We start from the raw sequence: 17205 nt of genomic DNA, 5'->3' as shown, positions 1-17205 counted from the left end.
GTCAGGATGTCGTCGCGAGGAACAAAGGATCGGGGAGCCGAGAGACTGCACGTCTGCTCCCATCGCCATCTTGGCTCCTCCCCTCACTATGTTTTTTAAATGGGGTAGGGCTCCTTTAAACGAGTATAGGTGTTCCTGGTAAGTTAGAAATGCCACTACGTCCTTAAACAGAACATAGTCCAGTGGTGTATATCTCCCTCTGTGTAAGAGTGAAATGTCTATGTTCTAGCATCTGCTTCTGGGAATGTAACCCATGAATGGAATACCTCTGTTTTGAAACCTACTAAACCACCCCTAGGTGTTAATCCATGTATCAGTAATCTTATGGTGATTTTTAGTCTTGAGTTTAGGTGGGATGAGAATCCCATCCACCTCTTCATCTTCTTCTACTATGAGACTTTGAGCCACTACTTGGTTATCTTCACCCTCAGTCATTTTTTGAAGAAAAGTTTGATATAAGGAATTTAAAGATAATGTTTTATTTGCACAATTCCAGGAACAAAATGTCATGAAGGCTTAATTAACCAACAGCCAATAAATGGGATTTTTAGCCTACTCTGCTGTGGTGGAGTTTGTACCTTCTCACTCCAAACGACTCTGGAATATGTGAGTAGGGGTCTCTGAGATTTAGCACGACTGAACTACTCCGATTCTACTGTTAAATTAGTGCCTAACCAACATTGGTGGTGCCATGTTGTTTAGTTTCTATAGTACCCTTGAAGGACATGCGTGTTTGGATAACATACACTGCAGGTTTAGTGGCAAATTAACTCTGAGCACCCCTACCACGAATGTTAGCCTGTTTGCAAATATAGCTAGCTCACAGTGCCACTACTGTATCCTCTTATCTGGGAGAAAATCGTTTGTGGCAACCTCAGAATATGACAACCCTGATCCCTCAAGATCGTGGAAACAATGTACTACTTTTCACTCAATCACTTGTGCTTACTGATTAGTTGATTGATTTTAATGCTTATATAGCGCATGCTGTCATCCTACGGGTATCCTGGCGCTTCAGACAGAGAAGAGTGGACCAGAGTGAAATAGGTCAGGGCGGGAAGAAGATCAGAGGTTAAACCTTAGGAAAGAGACAAGTTTTTAAGCTCCTACGAAATTCTAGCGAAGAGTCAGCTTGTCTGAGGTTCAGAGGTAGTTCATTCCACAGGCGGGCGCCAGCCACGTTGAATGCCCTTCCTCCAGACTTGGAATGTTTAACCCTGGGGACCTTCAGAAAGCCGGCGCTCGAAGAGCGAAGCTGTCTCTTAGGCTGGTACCATGAGAATTTTTCCTGTAGTGGTACTAGACACAACTCATGCACCACTCTGAATAGCAGACCGAGGATTGAAGTGGACCCTTTCCTTAATGGGCAGTCAGTGTAGCTCCCTCAGCGCTAAGGTGGTAGATGCGCGACGCTGCCTATTAAGGGCTAGTTTTGCTGCTGCGGACTGGACCCTCTGCAAACCCTGAATGATATATTGTGGGGCCCCCAGATACAGCGAGTTGCAGTAGTCCAGTCTGCTTAACACTGTGCTTCTTACCACCAGAGAGCGTGACTCATTTGGCAGAAGTGGAAGAATTTTTCTTAACACACGCATAAGGGAGAAGCACACATTGGCGGTCTTACCCGCCTGTGACTCCATCTGAAGGTTGTCATCAATCAGGACCCCTAGGTTGCGTACCCTCCTAACTGGCACTAATGGTTCCTCCTCAGGGGAGAGTTTAAACTCAAATGGTAATGGTTTGGGCACCCTGGCCGCGGAGCAGTACACCACCTCTGTTTTCCCACTGTTAAATTGTAGGTAATTTCTCCTCAGCCGCCTGCCGCATACACTGTTGGAATGTGTCTAGTGAGATTGCGTGTTCACCTTCTAAAGAGCTCTCGGAGATACAAAGAATAAACAGGTAGAGAGTTTCAATAAGTATTTAATGAACAGTTGTTATTCTCGTGTAGAATATATGAGTTGTAACAACCACTAGACAGTATAAGATATATGATCAGCAGTATTATGAATGTAAAAGGATAAACTGTATTATCTTAAGCATGAATATAAAATGCAGGATAAAATTGTGCATACTCCTATGATGCCTATCTAGATGTACCTAAGTGTACCTAGTATTGTGAGTAGGTGTGAAGCCAAGAATCCCTCTAGGATTTAGTCGAACTCCATTACCTGAAGTGTAAATGTAGAAGCCCTCCTTGGTATCGTGTTGGACACCCCGCAAGGGATGTTCAGACCACTGTCAGCCGGAGCCTCTGCATGCAGGAGCCTCAGTGTCTCTGGTCAGTGTGTAGGCCTGGAAGCCTCCGGTTCCCTCTGCCTAAAGCTAGCAAGAGGTGCTATATTTATACAGAAAGTAACTTGGGGCTCCTTTGTCCCTTGTCTTGTGTATTAGTCATTGTTGGGTATGAGGATGATGCATGAGATGAACCATGTACGTAGATTTGGGGAGGAAGGTGGTGTAGCCCTTGCCTGGTTTCCAAGAACCTTATGAATATTCATTCATACTGATATGAGCCTACTGGTGAAGTTATAGTACTCTATTGTTTGGGAAAAACCCTTCTTCTGCACCCAGTATAAAACTAGGTAAAAGGTTCAGCCCTTAAAAGGTTTGTTATAGTGTAGTGTAGTGTAGTGTAGGGGAACTAATGTAGAAGAAAGGTTATGATGACACCGGGGCCTATAGTAGGGTACCTCTATGAAACCTAACACAACGTGCACTAGCAAGTTTCCAAGTGCAGCTATATGCTCACTATCGACAATGTTGCAAAAGGAGTTATAGAAATTAATGAGGGCTCTTTGGGAAAGTTAGTTCAACTGCTAACAGATGAGGGGATGGGCTAAACACACTCCTAATAGTGCAAGTCCGTTTAATCAATATTAAAATAAGCAGACCTCCCTTTGCTCGTCCTGTGACGGAAGGCGATGCAGCCTTAGAAAAAGTAGCAAAGCCACCCAGAACAAAAGAATCGGACATGACCCAGGTTTCTTGCAGTGAGACTACATTGCCAGATTTTTATTTCTAACCACTGCTGGTAATCCTTTTTTGCCTTTAACCCTGCGATATTCCAGGACAAGAATTTACAGATAGAGGGAACTAACTCAAAGGGACCTAACTCAGCAGGAACAGAATGTGGCAGAGTCTCATTTGCCATACTAGATAACAGAGGGCACCCTGTGTTGGCCATGACGCCACTTGGGGCTAATAGTCACTCAATACTATCTATGTGCCTCAGTGGGGCAAATCTGTTTGTGAGGGAAATGGTCGTATTCATATTTGGACACATTTTTGTGCCTTGTAATCACTTTCCCTGAGTCAGACTAGAAGCATTACCCCGGAATCTTTGGTGTTGGACCCCGTCGGGATAGAAAAAGGAGAGCGGGATGACCTAAATACCTGTATTTGCATGTTGCCTAAGCTGACTCTAGATCGTAGCTCTTGTGTGCGACGGGTGGGTCAAATTAACCACAATACAATCGTCCCCCTATCTTTTTTTGTGGCTTGCCCTACCCATCTCACTCTTCTGGCCATGATGACATGAGGGGCTATGAGACGCCCCTTTACCTGCGATCTGTCCAACTAATGGTTCACCTTGTGTACCAGGTCTGTTGTCTCCATAGAACCCTGCTTAACTGGTGGCACACCCACCAAAACAGCCACTAAAGAGGCTGACTCAGGGGGTAGATTTAAAACATCAGTTCTCCCTTCAAACTGGTTAGAGGATTTTATACCCTGCAAATCAGCCCCCCTGGTTTGTCCGGGCAATGTTCGGTCGGCCACTAATGGTATTTGTGAGGCTGCACACAGGCCATCTCCCTCCTCCCTGTTATTTCTTGAGGATCTCGGTCTCCCTCGTGGACCTGTACTACCAAAGGGTTGCTTGTTATGCCCTGAGTCTGACTGTAAATCTCCCCCTATGCGCTAATTGCTGGTCACTACTGACTAGTGGACCATTGCTGGTTTCGGGAACTGCAGGTCCTAATCCACTCTGCTGAGTATGTCCCAGCCCTTCCTTTATAGACTGACAAAACAAGGCTTCCATCTTTCCCAACTGTGCAATAATGGGGACTAGATGTAACTTTAGCTCAGGGCCGCATTGTCTAGATTTCAGACAACTGATTCTGCCTGCTTTTTTAATTCCTGCATTGTTCCCCCTTGGGGTTCCAGCATAAAGGTACCATCCACTTGGTTGACCCCGGACCCTCTGACAAATCGATAGCTACTGTCAGAATAGGTGCAATCTCGCTTTGGTCATCTGGTGGCAATATACCACTAAGGGATACTGGGCTCTGTGGAAGAATAATTAATTCCAATGAAAGTCTCCTTTCTGTCAAGGTGATTTCATTCGACAAGACATTTGCCGGCCTGGCCAGAAATGTGTCAAGAGTTGTTACGCCAGCCCCTTCACCTGACCCAGGCATAGTTTGCTTTCTCTTACGCACAGTCTTTCACCAATCGTTCAATGAAGGGCTCTGCAGGATGACGTCCAAAGGGGTCCCCACCACCAGTAAGTCCTCAGGGCACAAAGGTTAGAGGGGTGTACCACCCTCTTCTGGCTCTGAGGGGTGTGAACGAAATGCTGGGGTTTGAAGTCCCCCCTTTTCACTGCAACAGCAGCGGTCTCCAGTGCTGCAGGAGGCCCTGGCCCCTTTTGAACGCCTCTAGTCGCGGGCTGTAGGTCACGTTGGCGGCACTCTGGCCGCAAGGAATGCTGGGGTTTGAAGTCCCACCTTCTCACAGCAACAACAGGCATTTTTAACAGAATAGCGAATTCTTGAGTTGTAGACTTGGGCCCACCTATACTAAGGGCTTGTGTCGCTATTGCGTCACGCAAGGCAATGTAAGCCTACCTGCTTACCAAGACCAATGTGCCCTGCGAGGAAGAGGATAGCTTTCGACGGAATGAGGTCCAGGGGGAAGCCCTATTGAGTGGACTCATGTGAGGTGTCAGGAGACCGCTGCTGCACAAATTGTGTGGTTGGCCATATGCAGATTCCAGTTAGCAACCCCCGTATGCCAGGAGAGGTCTGCCGTAAAGATAGCTATGGAAGGTGTGCCATGTGGTGATAGCAAAGCTGTTGTGGCGATCCCATATGCCAGCAGGGGCCAGCATGGAAGTCTGGGTGTGATCAATTTTTTTTAACTTGTTTTTATTGTAGTATATCACATATCATGACGTTGCGGTACACATGTTGGTGTCATAAACAGTAATACATCCGAGTCCCGAGTCCAGCAACGCCCCCATTTAAAATGGATAAGTTGAAGCAATCTTTCTTAGTTAGGGCTGAGGTCCCAGCACAGTAACCTCATCAGGCCCGATGCATAACTGCACATTTCCTAGTCTATATCAGCTTAGCAACAAGCTAGATCATGCCTGCATTTTCCACCTGATCAAAATTCTTGAAGGAAAAAAAATCCAACATTACTAAATCAACAGCAGCATACACCCATAGTTGTACTCCCACTTGGGACCCTCAAACTGTCTCCTAGAGGAAGGAGGGGGAACAAAAAGGGGGATAAGCACACGCGTGAAAGGAGGAGGGGGAGAAGACTGATGCAAGGAATGCCAGGGGTCCAAACAGCCTCGCCCGATCCTCAATCCACCCAGAGCATACACATGCGCAGACACATAGTCCAGAACTCTGGGTGACTATTCCTATGTTTCTGCTGCGAACTCCATTGAGCCAGTCCCCGGTGTGTTCTCAGGAGAGGCTGTGGGCGCCGTCCCCTTAGCCACCAATAGTTCCAATATATCATCCCACATTTCCTGGTCTCTCCCCGCTTTCTCGTCTGTGCGTACCAATCGTAAACTCATCTCCCTGCCCACCCCTCACTCCTGTAAATCCGTCAACCACTTGTGTGTCACAGGTGTACTAGGTCACGTCCAGTGGATGGTGAGGCATCGTTTAGCCAACACCAAACCCAACAGTGCGAACCTTGGTTTCATCCTGGTCCCGCGCTTTGTGGTCGGTAGCATTCCCAACAGGCAATGTTCAATTGATGCCTCCACCCAGGCATGTGTGTTCTCCCGCAGCTCTTATAATACCTCTTCCCAATAACTCCTCAATCTATCGCATCCCATGTCATGTGCAGGAAGGTCACCGGCTCTACCCCATATCTAGGACAGGCAGCAGACTGAGCTGCATTAAACCTATGCAAGCGCTGAGGTGTCAAATGGGTGCGGTGCAAATAATAAAAGGGAACCAGGAGTTGCTAGCCACCTCGCTGACCCGGGTGCATGCAAGTCATCCAGCCACCTGTCATTGACCTCTGCCATTTAAATCCTGCGGTCAATCGTAAGAGCCTTACAGGCATGGGAAATCAGGCTCTTGGAGGAACCCAGGTCCAGCAACAGCCTCATCGTCTGCAAATCCACTGGCTCCCCAGGGAAATCAATCCAAATCTTGCGCGCCGCGCACGACACCTTGGTGTACTGCAGAATCTAGGCCTGGTCGCAATTGAAAGAATTCCTGTGCCTCCTCCAGTGTGATGAAGGCACAATTGAGGTACAGACCACCAGCTGTGGTGCAGCCCCTGTCGTACCACTGCATAAGGTTCTCACAGACTCTATCTGTTGGAAGCATGTCAACCACTTTAGGGGCAAGAACCTGGCGTATGGAGCTCTACATAGCAAGTGTGTGACTGCCTGTTCCCAGACACCGCCACCTGTCTGACACCTAAAAGAGCAATCTTCTGGGACTCTTGCTCCCTGAATCAGGCCCCCAGGGAGGCCCACCCTCGTACCCCTGACTGCCAACAGCACCTCTTCCCCATTCTGGTCTTCCGTGCACCAATGCGCTGCGTATTGTAATAGTCCAGCAAAATAATACATCTGCAGGTCTGGCAGACCCAGTCTCCTGAGATCAGTGTCCAACTTTAGCACTTCCAACTTCAGTCTACTCCTTTCACTTGCCCACACCAGAGTCACCAGAAGGCTGCTTAGCCGGGTGAGGTTGGTTCTCGTCATATACTGTAGAGCATTCTGTAGGACATACAGGCAGCGCTGTAGCAATACCATTTTGTTCAGTACTACTCTACCCACCACAGATCAAGGCAGGCGGTTCTAAAAACTGGTAGATGCCTCCAGGTTCTCAAGAACCCTACCCATGTTGAGCCGTAATTAGCCTCTGAGGTATGGGCCACCTATATGCCCAGGTACCGGAAATGACCACACTCCCACTGAAGCCCCGTCACTGGGAGAACACCAATGTCCAATCCTACCAGCCCGGCTAGAAGGAAAAGCACGACTTCTGACAGTTGACCTATGATCTCCAACAACGCACTCACCGATCGCTCCAGGTGAAGAACATGAATCAACACATTATCTGCGTATAGGGAAACAGGGGTGCACCCTTCCACTACATCACCCCTTCCGAGCCATGTCACGGCACAGCCAAACCGCCAAGGGTTTCCATTGCCAAGGCAAAGAGTAACGGCAATAGGGGACACCTATGTCTCTTACCCCGTTCAATGAACAAACACTCTGATGCCACATCCCAGGTCCAGACATATGCCACAGGTTTGGTATAGCGCAACCACAACCATAACAGAAATACTGGACCCAGCCCCATCCTCCGCAGTACTTACCAAAGATAGTGCCAGCTAAAACTATTTAAGGCTTTTTCAATATCCAACGCCACCACCACAGCCTTCAGATCCTTGTCTGCCACCAAGTGTAACACATGAGACAGCCTCTGCAAGTTCATCTACGTTCCTCTACCAGGCATAAAACTGCACTGGTCCTCATGCACCAGATGGGGCACCGCCCTACCTAATCTCATTGCCAGGGCTTTTGTCAGGAACTTAGTGTCGACTCCCAGCATGGACAGGAGCTTATCTGAAGTTGAGTCTGCTGCTTCCTACCAGGTTTCGGGAGCATGACCATCTAGGCCTTCCGCATGGAGTTCAGTAGTAACCTGTTGTGCCTGAACTCTTGAAGAGTCCCCAGGAGGTGGGGCAGCAGCAGTCCAGAAAACATGGGTAGTACTCTACTGGAAGCATGTCCAGGCCCCGAGCCTTACAGCGTGCCATGGCATGGGCCGCCTCCTGCAATTCTTGCACTGGATCTTAGCGGAGACCCCGATTGTCAGGAGGGGCCGCTGTGAAGTTAGCTGTCTACAAGTGTGCTGTGGGGTGAGAGCAAAGCTGGTCCGGCACCATGGTGGTGTCCCACATATGCCAGGAGGTGTCCCTGTGGAAGTTACTGCCCGATAACCAAGGCGGAAGCCAGTGTGGGACCTTAGCGCTGACCCTGTATGCCAGGAGGGCCAGTTGTGGTACATTCTGCCTTGCGGTTAGGGCCAGCGCCTCGGGTGGTAGTGGCCTGGCAACCCCATATGCCAGGCTGAGCTGCCAGAAATTGTGTTGTGGGGATCGGGCCAAAACCTTAGAACTGTGAAGCAGTGTGACCTGTAGGTCATTAGGAGCATCAAGGACTGCACCTGACCTTACCACGTGGTCGCATAGCCACATCGCTGGGACCGAGATCAGGAGCATCAGAATCAAACCCCCACCCCCCCAGAAAACCTCCGAAAGCTGAGGAAGATGAGATTACCTGTTAGGCTCAGAGGAGAACTTGTGCTTGCCGAGTTCTGCCGCGCCTTCTTCGTGCAGTCTAATCGCTGAGCAGGACCGGAGCCTTTTGAATGCTTGCAGACGGAGCACCTGCCGAGATGATGCACGCTTTCTCTCTGCTGCCGTGGGTAAGACTTGTAATGGGCCTACCAGGCCCTGGGGGACGCTCTGCTGAGAGTGCTGCGGCGCCTAGACACTTTTGACTATTTCCTAAGAATCTGAGTGGACTCTTGAGTTAAGACCTACTAGTGAACATTCCCTGGATGCTGCCATCAGTGAATGGGGAAATAACCCCAGCCACATTGCGAGGAGCTGGTGGGACTGGGATTTTTCAGTGAAACACTAAAGCCACAAATTCAAATGTGTTGTCTATAAATGTCGGAACTTGTCTTTGAACGTGTACAGTTAGAAATTAAATACTTATTTTTTTATTATGTAAATAAGCATTTGATACTACTGTCAACATTTGAGCTTTGAGTTGTGTTCACTAACCTGTATCCAACTCCACCCATCCCACCTCCATCCTGAGGGATCCTTTGACTGCTTGTCCACAGCTACTACTGAGAGCCAAGTGTAGAAGGGGTACTTGGCCGGGTTGGTCAGAATCCATAGTATGTTGGGCCCTGGAACATCAGGAGTAAAAGGCCTCAACCACCATTGCAGTTGGAACCAGTAACTCCTGCGTGCCCTGTGCCCGTCTGAAAGGGGGTTCTTATAAGTACAGTACATTATATCATATCCTTGATTGAACACTAGTATGGATTAGGAAAGGACGGCTTATGCTCAGCATGCTGGCACCAGGCACCCTACCCAAGATCTCAATATAGTTACTACAAATAAGATGACAAATGGTAGAGTTAGGGTAAGACACATTGTGGAGTCCATAGTTTGAAACTCTACTTAAGTGGTGTTTACCTGAGGGATCTCCTAGGCTAACGTGTGCCACTTTTTGAGATGTAGAAGTTTAAAGGTGCGAACCAGAAAGGCTGGGGCTGATTTCAGTTCCACTCACATGACGTGATTCAATTGATGCACTTATCTCTAAATCTGTTTGTGCACAAAGTTGTGTCGTTCTCTTGACTGTTGTTGTTTACCTCATGCTTAGAACATAGGTGTTATCAATCACTGGTTACCTGTTGAGGAGAGAGCACACAAACACTATATTAGTGAATGAATGATTACTGCTGTTTCTGTCGGTGCCTTTCATACTTTTAGGTGAACCCCAAAATATTCTAATTGTTAGATTTCTTCAACAATAGGTCCTCAATGGCGTCTACTGGAATGCGCTCAGAAGTTATTCGAAGGTTACGCCGAAAGCTCACCGAAATCTTGAAGAGTGACACTGATGTAGTCCTAGACGAGCTCGACTGCCTGCTGCTCATCACACAGGAAGAATATTTCAGACTGCAGGAAATATCTGATCCAGAGAAAAGAGTTCGAGCAGTGCTGAACTCAATGCTGCAGAAAGGCGAACCAACATGCCATGCGTTTCTGGAGAGCTTAAAAACCATGGGCAGATCCTTCCCAGGCCTCGTTCATCTACTAGAGGATTCTGGAAAAGGTGAGTGATGGCATTGTATGTATAGTACACCATAGAGCAGCACATGGTAGATGAAACCATCTGAAACAGAAACCAGGTTTGCCCCGCCCACTATTTTCCTTCCAAAAGCTGTTGCATTTTCAAAGCGCTAAGCAGTCTCAACTCCAGGAATTTGCTAGTTTCAAGCAAGTCGTAGTGTTCCGTAATGTATCCGAGCTTTGATGGGTCATGCTTTTGTATTTAAACTGCTTCTATTTAATCGACAAACCGCATAGGCACCATTACTTGGTCCAGAAGGCGAGAGCTGTTGACATTAACAATGCTTGTTATTTTCTGCAGTCAACTTTGGAAATGTCAGTATCATTAACAAAACTGTATTCAACGCAAACATATAATACATTATTCTAGGCAACCAATCCATTTAATTGTTTGTTTCTTTGACCCATGAGATGTAAAGAATTAGGCTCCCTTTGCAGGAGCCATCTTAAGATTCTTTACTGCATTTTGTGTTTTTGTATTTTCGAACTTGGCTATACTAGTTGAACCTTTTCTGCAGATGTTCACAGTACTGCAGATGAGTGCACGAGCTATTCAACTCTTAATCGTGATACATTTTATTTAAAGAGGGAGTTTACCGCAGGCTCGAATTTACATTTACAGACCTGAAGTTGTTTTTTTTCAGGCCTGCTCCTGCGTGGGGAATCCTGATGTTGATCCTTTTTTTTACCTCCATTTCAGAGAAGCTTCCCACCTTGTACCAATGCAAAGTTGTATTTAAACAATTATTATGAAATTGCTTTATACCACTCCCTACCTTGTTGGCGAGTCTAATTACTAGGGTATAATTCAGCTGGCTCTTAAGGGACAAAGGCCGCCGTTCCTTTCTCTGCATGAAGTAGGCTGGAGAGCTTTTCACAGCACGTTCTGCATCTGCCTCATGAGAGAGAGATTTAAAAAATCACTTTTCTAAGTAAAAATAAATAGGGCTTGCTAAAGTCGATGTAAAAATGAAAAGTTCTTAGTTGAAATAAGCTGTAGATAAAGATCACCAAGCCCTCCTCGTTGAAGGAATTGTAGTCCACTTTGTCCCAAACCAGGCTGGCTGTCATAGCCCTTCACTGGTACTGTCCGGAGCCCCACCTGTCATAAGCTTCAGTCCTATTGTGTATGAGTAGTATTCTGCATATTTTCTTTACAGCAAGTCCTTAGATCTGTTGTGATAAGGCAGTATCAGAAGGCAGAAGTGCTCATTATGCACAAACCCATCCCATTACTCCCCAGGCAATAATCAGAGTATTTGTTATCACTTGCGTCTTGATGTGCAACCAGTTCTGCATAGCCTTCTGGTGAACTTATCAGGAAGGTAAAAAGTCTGTTTGGGTGGAAAACATGGCCTGCTGCCCAGTTTCTTATGCTCAGTAAGCGGCTGGCACGACTAGGAGGACCCAGCGAGGCAAATGTGGCGAGGAGAAGAATGCGGCTGAGTGAAGAGTTCAGTTGTGAGCTCCTTGCCTGAGGGAGCAGTATTGCAGAAAATGCCCACCGGGACTGACTGCGAACCTAATATGCCGCTACTTTCTACCTTCTACCAAGAGATGATAATATAATGGCATAACGGCAACAGAAATGGCAACAGCAAGCTTCCAAGAAAAAAAAAACCTGTCTCCTGAGGTCTGGGACTGGGCTGTTGACTGCACATCTGCTTTGCATCACGTCGGCATCTGCATCCACATCGGCATCCGCATCCACAGGAGCTTGGCCGGTGAGTGCCTGCGAGCTGCCTGCGGTCGACAGGTCCCGTAAGCTGGGGGGAAGAGACACCGGCCCAAGGTCCAAGGCAACGCCACGCAATCACAGGGTCGCGTTGCGGCCGGCTAAGTGGTCTCCCGTCTCTCTAAAAAAAAAAAAAAAGATATCCCTCAGTGCCTGCCTGTTCTCGGCGATCACAGCAACCGCCGTAAACCGTAGACCGTAGTGGACAAGGGGATAGGAGACAGGACGTGCCGGGCCCAGGTGATCGGCGCTCCCTGCTCTAGGTCCTCCGAGCTCGGGGCCCCGCAGAGGTGACTGCGGCAAAACGCTGAGGGGCCTACTCGAGGAGCCGGTGCTGGACGTATTAAAGGCTGATGGAAATTTGGCAGAGAATCTAACAGATTGGTCTGAAAACTGCCTGAGATGATCTGAGAGAGGTCAGTGGTGTGTTTGCACCCAGCCTGGCTGTACCCCCCACTCTGTATTCCGTACTCTGGGCTCTGTACCCCTTAGATTGCTCACCTTGTACGCCCGTGCTGCTTTGGTCACTACTTTTCCGATATTTCTGATACTAAAAACTACTGAATCCAGCTGAATAAATTGAGTTACACGACCCATATGACCCACATGAGTACCATATGAACCATACAATTTGGACCAAGTGAGCTGAAAGCAGCGAAAGGCGAGACTGGCAAAAAAAGGGAAATAAGGAGATAAGCAGCAGCAGATACGTGCGCAGAGCAGAGACTGGGATAGGCTCTGGCCCAAGTAGGCACCTAGCACATCTGTAAACGCATTGAAAAGTGTGGGAGGGGGAGAGGTGAAGGTGAAGGCTGAGGGCTGAAGGCCGAAAGTCGAAGGCAGAGGGCAGACAAAGAGATTGGCAAGAGTGGCAAGGCTCGCAGTAAAACAGCAAGAAAACAAGACAACAAGAAAGAAACAGAAAGCAAAGAGGCAAGAGGCTAAAAGGGGCTGACAAGAGGCCGACAAAGAAGAAAAGGAAGTCAAGAAGTTGAGAAAGTAAGAGGCTAGTCAAACTTCTAGAAGGGCAGAAACAAACGGAGGGACAAGACACTGGGTCTGCTAGCCAACACTTCCCCTCTCCCAAATCTGAAAACGCTAATCAAGAAAGACGGAGCCTACCCCCGAAGCGGCTCCCCACTCACTCGGAGTGTGGGCAGAAGCCGTGAAATCGCGCCTTACCAACAGAAAGGCAGGACGCAGACTATCCTTTTGAAGTAAGGAAGTGGTAGCTGAGATAGAAATAAGCAACAGCAGGAGTCGTGCATTACAAGGGCTACAAGTGGTGCACAACAGTACAGAGAGGAAACCATCACAGCAGCAGCAACAATATTTATTTAACTCAGTAAGACAAAAACCCTTTACTATCAACCCACTAATCCACAATAGAGCAAAGCCAAGAGGGGACCAGCCCATCCCAGAAGGCCTCGAAACAACTGTGCTAACAGTGCTATCTCCACATAAGCTGGAACCTACTGAGGCCCCCAAGAGTCTGCAACCTCTCAGCAGAAACAAGAAAGAGATCGCTCAAGAGAGAAAGGGGTACAGTCTAAGAAGTAAAAATTCTGAGATAAAAGCCAGTACTTCATTTAAAAGGAAAAGAAAAGGCCAGTCGCCAGCCATTGCCCTTTCCAGAGAGGAAAAAAAGGAATAACAAAAGACACGTCTCAGGGCAACCGCAACCGCCCCAATCCAGAGCAAGCCTGAAATCCACATGTCGCAACGCCTTAAAAATCACCCCCTCACTCAGGTCCTTCTTTAAGGTTCAGGGTAAGGATAAGAACTACCCCTGAGAAAGCCTTGGACTGGGAAACGACACATAAAGATCTACCCAACACAGGCAGGACCCAGGACCTCAAAATGGCGGAGAACCAGAAACAGAGTAAACAAAGTGAAGGAATATTAGATTTAACAGCCAGCAATAAATATCAGGCCCTCTCTGTCGACGAAATAGAAACAGAAGTAGAAAAAGAAACTGAGCATCGACCTGGAGCAACAAAGACATTTCTGGAAAAAAGCCCACAGGGTCGCTCACAAACACCGCCGGCAGCACCTCCGCCCTCCACAAACGATACGGATACCACAGAAACTACAGTTGCCAAGAGTGTCATCATCCCTGAGAATGTTCTCGAAGAGATGATGAAGGAGCTTCGAACTAAATTTGCAATCTCCCAAAAAAACCTGTCCAAAATACAGGAATTATGCGAGGTCCTGGATCAGAAAATAAATACTCTCATCGACAGGGTGACTTAGTTGAAGGCGAAATCGAAGTATTAAGCAAGAGAACTGAGGCAAACCACAATGAAATAACGAAACTAAAGACTAGAGAAGCAGATATCAGCGAAAGAATGGAGTCCCTGGAAAACCACGCCAGGAGAAACAACATCAAAATCCCGAATATCCCGGAGGGACTCTAAGGAGAAGACATCAAAGGTTTCATAATCCAGCTACTAGAGGAAAAAATCCCCTTGGCTAAATCAGTAAATGTAAATGAAGACATCCAAAGAGTACACAGAGACCCCTTTAAGAAGCGGGAAGTTTAGAAAAAACCTGAGGAAGTTCTAATCAACTTTATGACCTACTCACTGAAGGAGCGAATACTTAGTGAAGGCCTTAACCTCTTCCATGCTCATGACGGAACGGTTCCGTCATGAGTGTAAGGTGGCCTGTGCTTGACGGAACCGTTCCGCCATGGTTCCATAGGCCCAATGGAACGTTCAGCACCGGGGCAAAATTTGCGCAGCATAGAAGGGGTTAAAGCTGTATCCTACACTAAAGATGACTGGTCCTGTAAAATCAGATCTGATCTACCTAAAACAACCCAAGATAGACAATGGGAGCTCGTCAACTTATGCCCTAATTGAGAGCACTGGGAGCGAATGTCCAGATGCGCTTCCCAGCGCTACTCAAAATCATGTGGAACAATAAAATGCTCAACATAAGAGACCCGAAACAAGTGGAAGGGCTAATCGAACAAATCAAGACCCACCAGGAAGACCAAACGCTTTCAAAATAGGAAACAAAGTACGCACCACCATAAAAGAGGAAAAAAGGAGGGTAGAGAATTAAAATGGCCAAAATACCGGTGGGAAAAGAAAGGTTTAACTTGAATAATCCAAAGGCAAGGAGCTCGAAAAGGGCAGTCTCAATGCCCAGAAAGAAGAAGAAAAGGGAGGCTTCTCCAGGGTGGAGGTAAGGAAACTATACAAAAGCTTGAAAAAAGAAAAAAATAAAGCACACGGTGGGGAGCAAAATAGGGGAAAAAATACAAAAAATAAAGTCCTAATGTTGGACCTAGATTACCCAAGCCTACATATGGTAGCTTGGCACAGTAGTGGTCTACAGCTAACTCAAGGCGTTGGCTAAGTACTTACAAGTCTCACCCACAGTAACACAGTGATGAACCACTAAAATAAAGACACAACACCTCTGTTTGGAAAAATACCGTTACCTTTTATAAAAATAATATGTTTTTCTGTTATGCTTTTTAGTCCGGGATAAAAGACAATCAAATTACACCTTTTACATGAAATACAAATCACATTTCAATATTTTTCCTGTTCAGAATTTGAGAATCAAAGGTACATTTAAGGTTTAGAGTTATTCAGGACACAATACACTTCACTAGAACTTTACAGAAAGGAAAATGCAGCCTGACAGTGCAAAATATGTTTAAAGACTCATTAGCAGGTACATTACCCCACAGCTCTTAAGCACTCTCAACTCACAGAATGACCTGGTTGTAGTTCTTCACTGCATAACCAACCCGCAATGTGACTAAAAGGGGAGACACAACAATATTAGCCAGGTTTCTCTCACTCTAATTTAAAGGCTCAATTGACTAAAAGGAGATCTACTTCTCCAATTTACCAAGAAACTACAAGGGTTTCTCCCCCAGGAACCCTGTAATTCCCTACACCGCTTCCTCCTCTTTGCCCCAGTTACTTTTGGGACACTGTAGTTATGATTAGGCTGAACACTAGCCCGTTTTCTTCACTTAGGCTTCCTTGTGCAGTACAGTCTAAGTCTCAGTTGCAGCCCCACTGTCTTGTCTCCTTTCCCTGGTGCTGCTGCCTCCCGTCCCCACACTACCCAGCTTACTTGTAGGCTTCTGGGTGTGATGCGAGTGCTCTCCCCACTCGCGCTGAAACCTGGCAGCAGTCGGCGGTTGAGAAAGGTCGAGGAAGGCTTCCCTGGCCCCCAGGCTCCTTGCTGTGACGTCCGCTGTGGCGCTTCTGCCTCCTCCGGACGGGGAAACGGCTACCTGAAGCTCCGACGCGATCGGCTCTCCTCAGTCGGCACTGCTCAGCTGGGCATGCGCGGTCGCGCTCACTCTCCTTCCGCTTCTGCGCGCTGGCTCCCAGGGAGGTCGTCGTTCTCCACGGAGACGCGGCTCTATCTCCTCTGGGCCTGCTCGATCCTAGGCCCCTCCTGCCTCCACAGAAGCGTTTATACGCTGGACATGCGCGGAAGCGCCTACCTCCTCACTTGACTCGGCCGGTGCCCCCGGGGTCCCGATGCCGATCGGAGCGGTGCCGCTGCTTCCTCCCAGTCACTTCTCGCTTTGGCCTCACAGGAAGGATGTCCACACACGGCGCCCTTGCTCCTCAGGTCGCCAGGGTGCCACAGACACCCGCCTTCACTTCAGCTGCTCCACAACACCGGTAAGCACAGCGCTGGATAGGGCAGCCAGGAATATCTTCAGTTAAGGATATCCTGAGAGGATTTTTAATGTAGCTCCAAGATAGGAGAGACTGCTTCCTCAAGTAGCTCGATTTCTGTGTCTGTAGTTGTTGTCTTTGAGAGAGGGATCGGTCAAAGGCTGAAGGGGGAACAATCTTCTGAAGTAACTGTCAGCCTCAGTGACCAGCTAGCTGCTCTCAGTGTGTCCACCTCCTCTCACCACTGCCTCACTCCTCTACTCTGGGGTCAGCACAAAATGGCTGCTGGTCACTGGCCTTATATAGGGTGGCCTGAGACCTGCAGAAGTCTCTAGTTAATTCCAGAAGGTTCCCTAATGTTACCCTATGGACCTGTCCTCCAGTAGTGTCCGTTATGGCAGTTGGTGGACACCATTTTAGATCTCTGGAGATCCCTAGATTTTCAAGGGGGATGACTAGGCCTCACAAGTATGAGGGAAGAATGGCGTCATCGCCAAGGAACACCTAGCCCCCTGACAGCATTAAAAATTCCTGATGGACACATGTAAAAATAAAAATAGAAACTCTGGGAGGCTAAGGGGGACAAAAATAAATCATGGTGGTTAGAGTCTTCCCAGAAGCAGACAGGTCTAACACCTAACATCAATATTTGAGGAG

The 17205-nt window shown here is 47.6% G+C and overlaps 1 protein-coding gene across 1 annotated transcript in view; it reads left to right on the top strand.

The window, feature by feature from the left end:
- Positions 1-17205, top strand: part of LOC147662932 (caspase recruitment domain-containing protein 6-like) — a gene marked incomplete at its 3' end in the record, with an annotated part of 129404 nt that overhangs the window by 30508 nt on the left and 81691 nt on the right. Inside the window, exon 2 of the mRNA XM_086950787.1 lies at positions 9834-10135. Within this exon, the coding sequence (XP_086806913.1) occupies positions 9841-10135 (295 nt within the window). The remainder of the gene's footprint in view (positions 1-9833; positions 10136-17205) is intronic.

This window comes from Lissotriton vulgaris, unplaced genomic scaffold (genome assembly GCF_964263255.1).
Source record: "Lissotriton vulgaris unplaced genomic scaffold, aLisVul1.2 SCAFFOLD_801, whole genome shotgun sequence".
NCBI classification, from domain to species: domain Eukaryota; kingdom Metazoa; phylum Chordata; class Amphibia; order Caudata; family Salamandridae; genus Lissotriton; species Lissotriton vulgaris.
The sequence above is the reverse complement of the archived record's forward strand: the minus strand, read 5'-3'. Positions and strand labels throughout refer to the sequence as shown.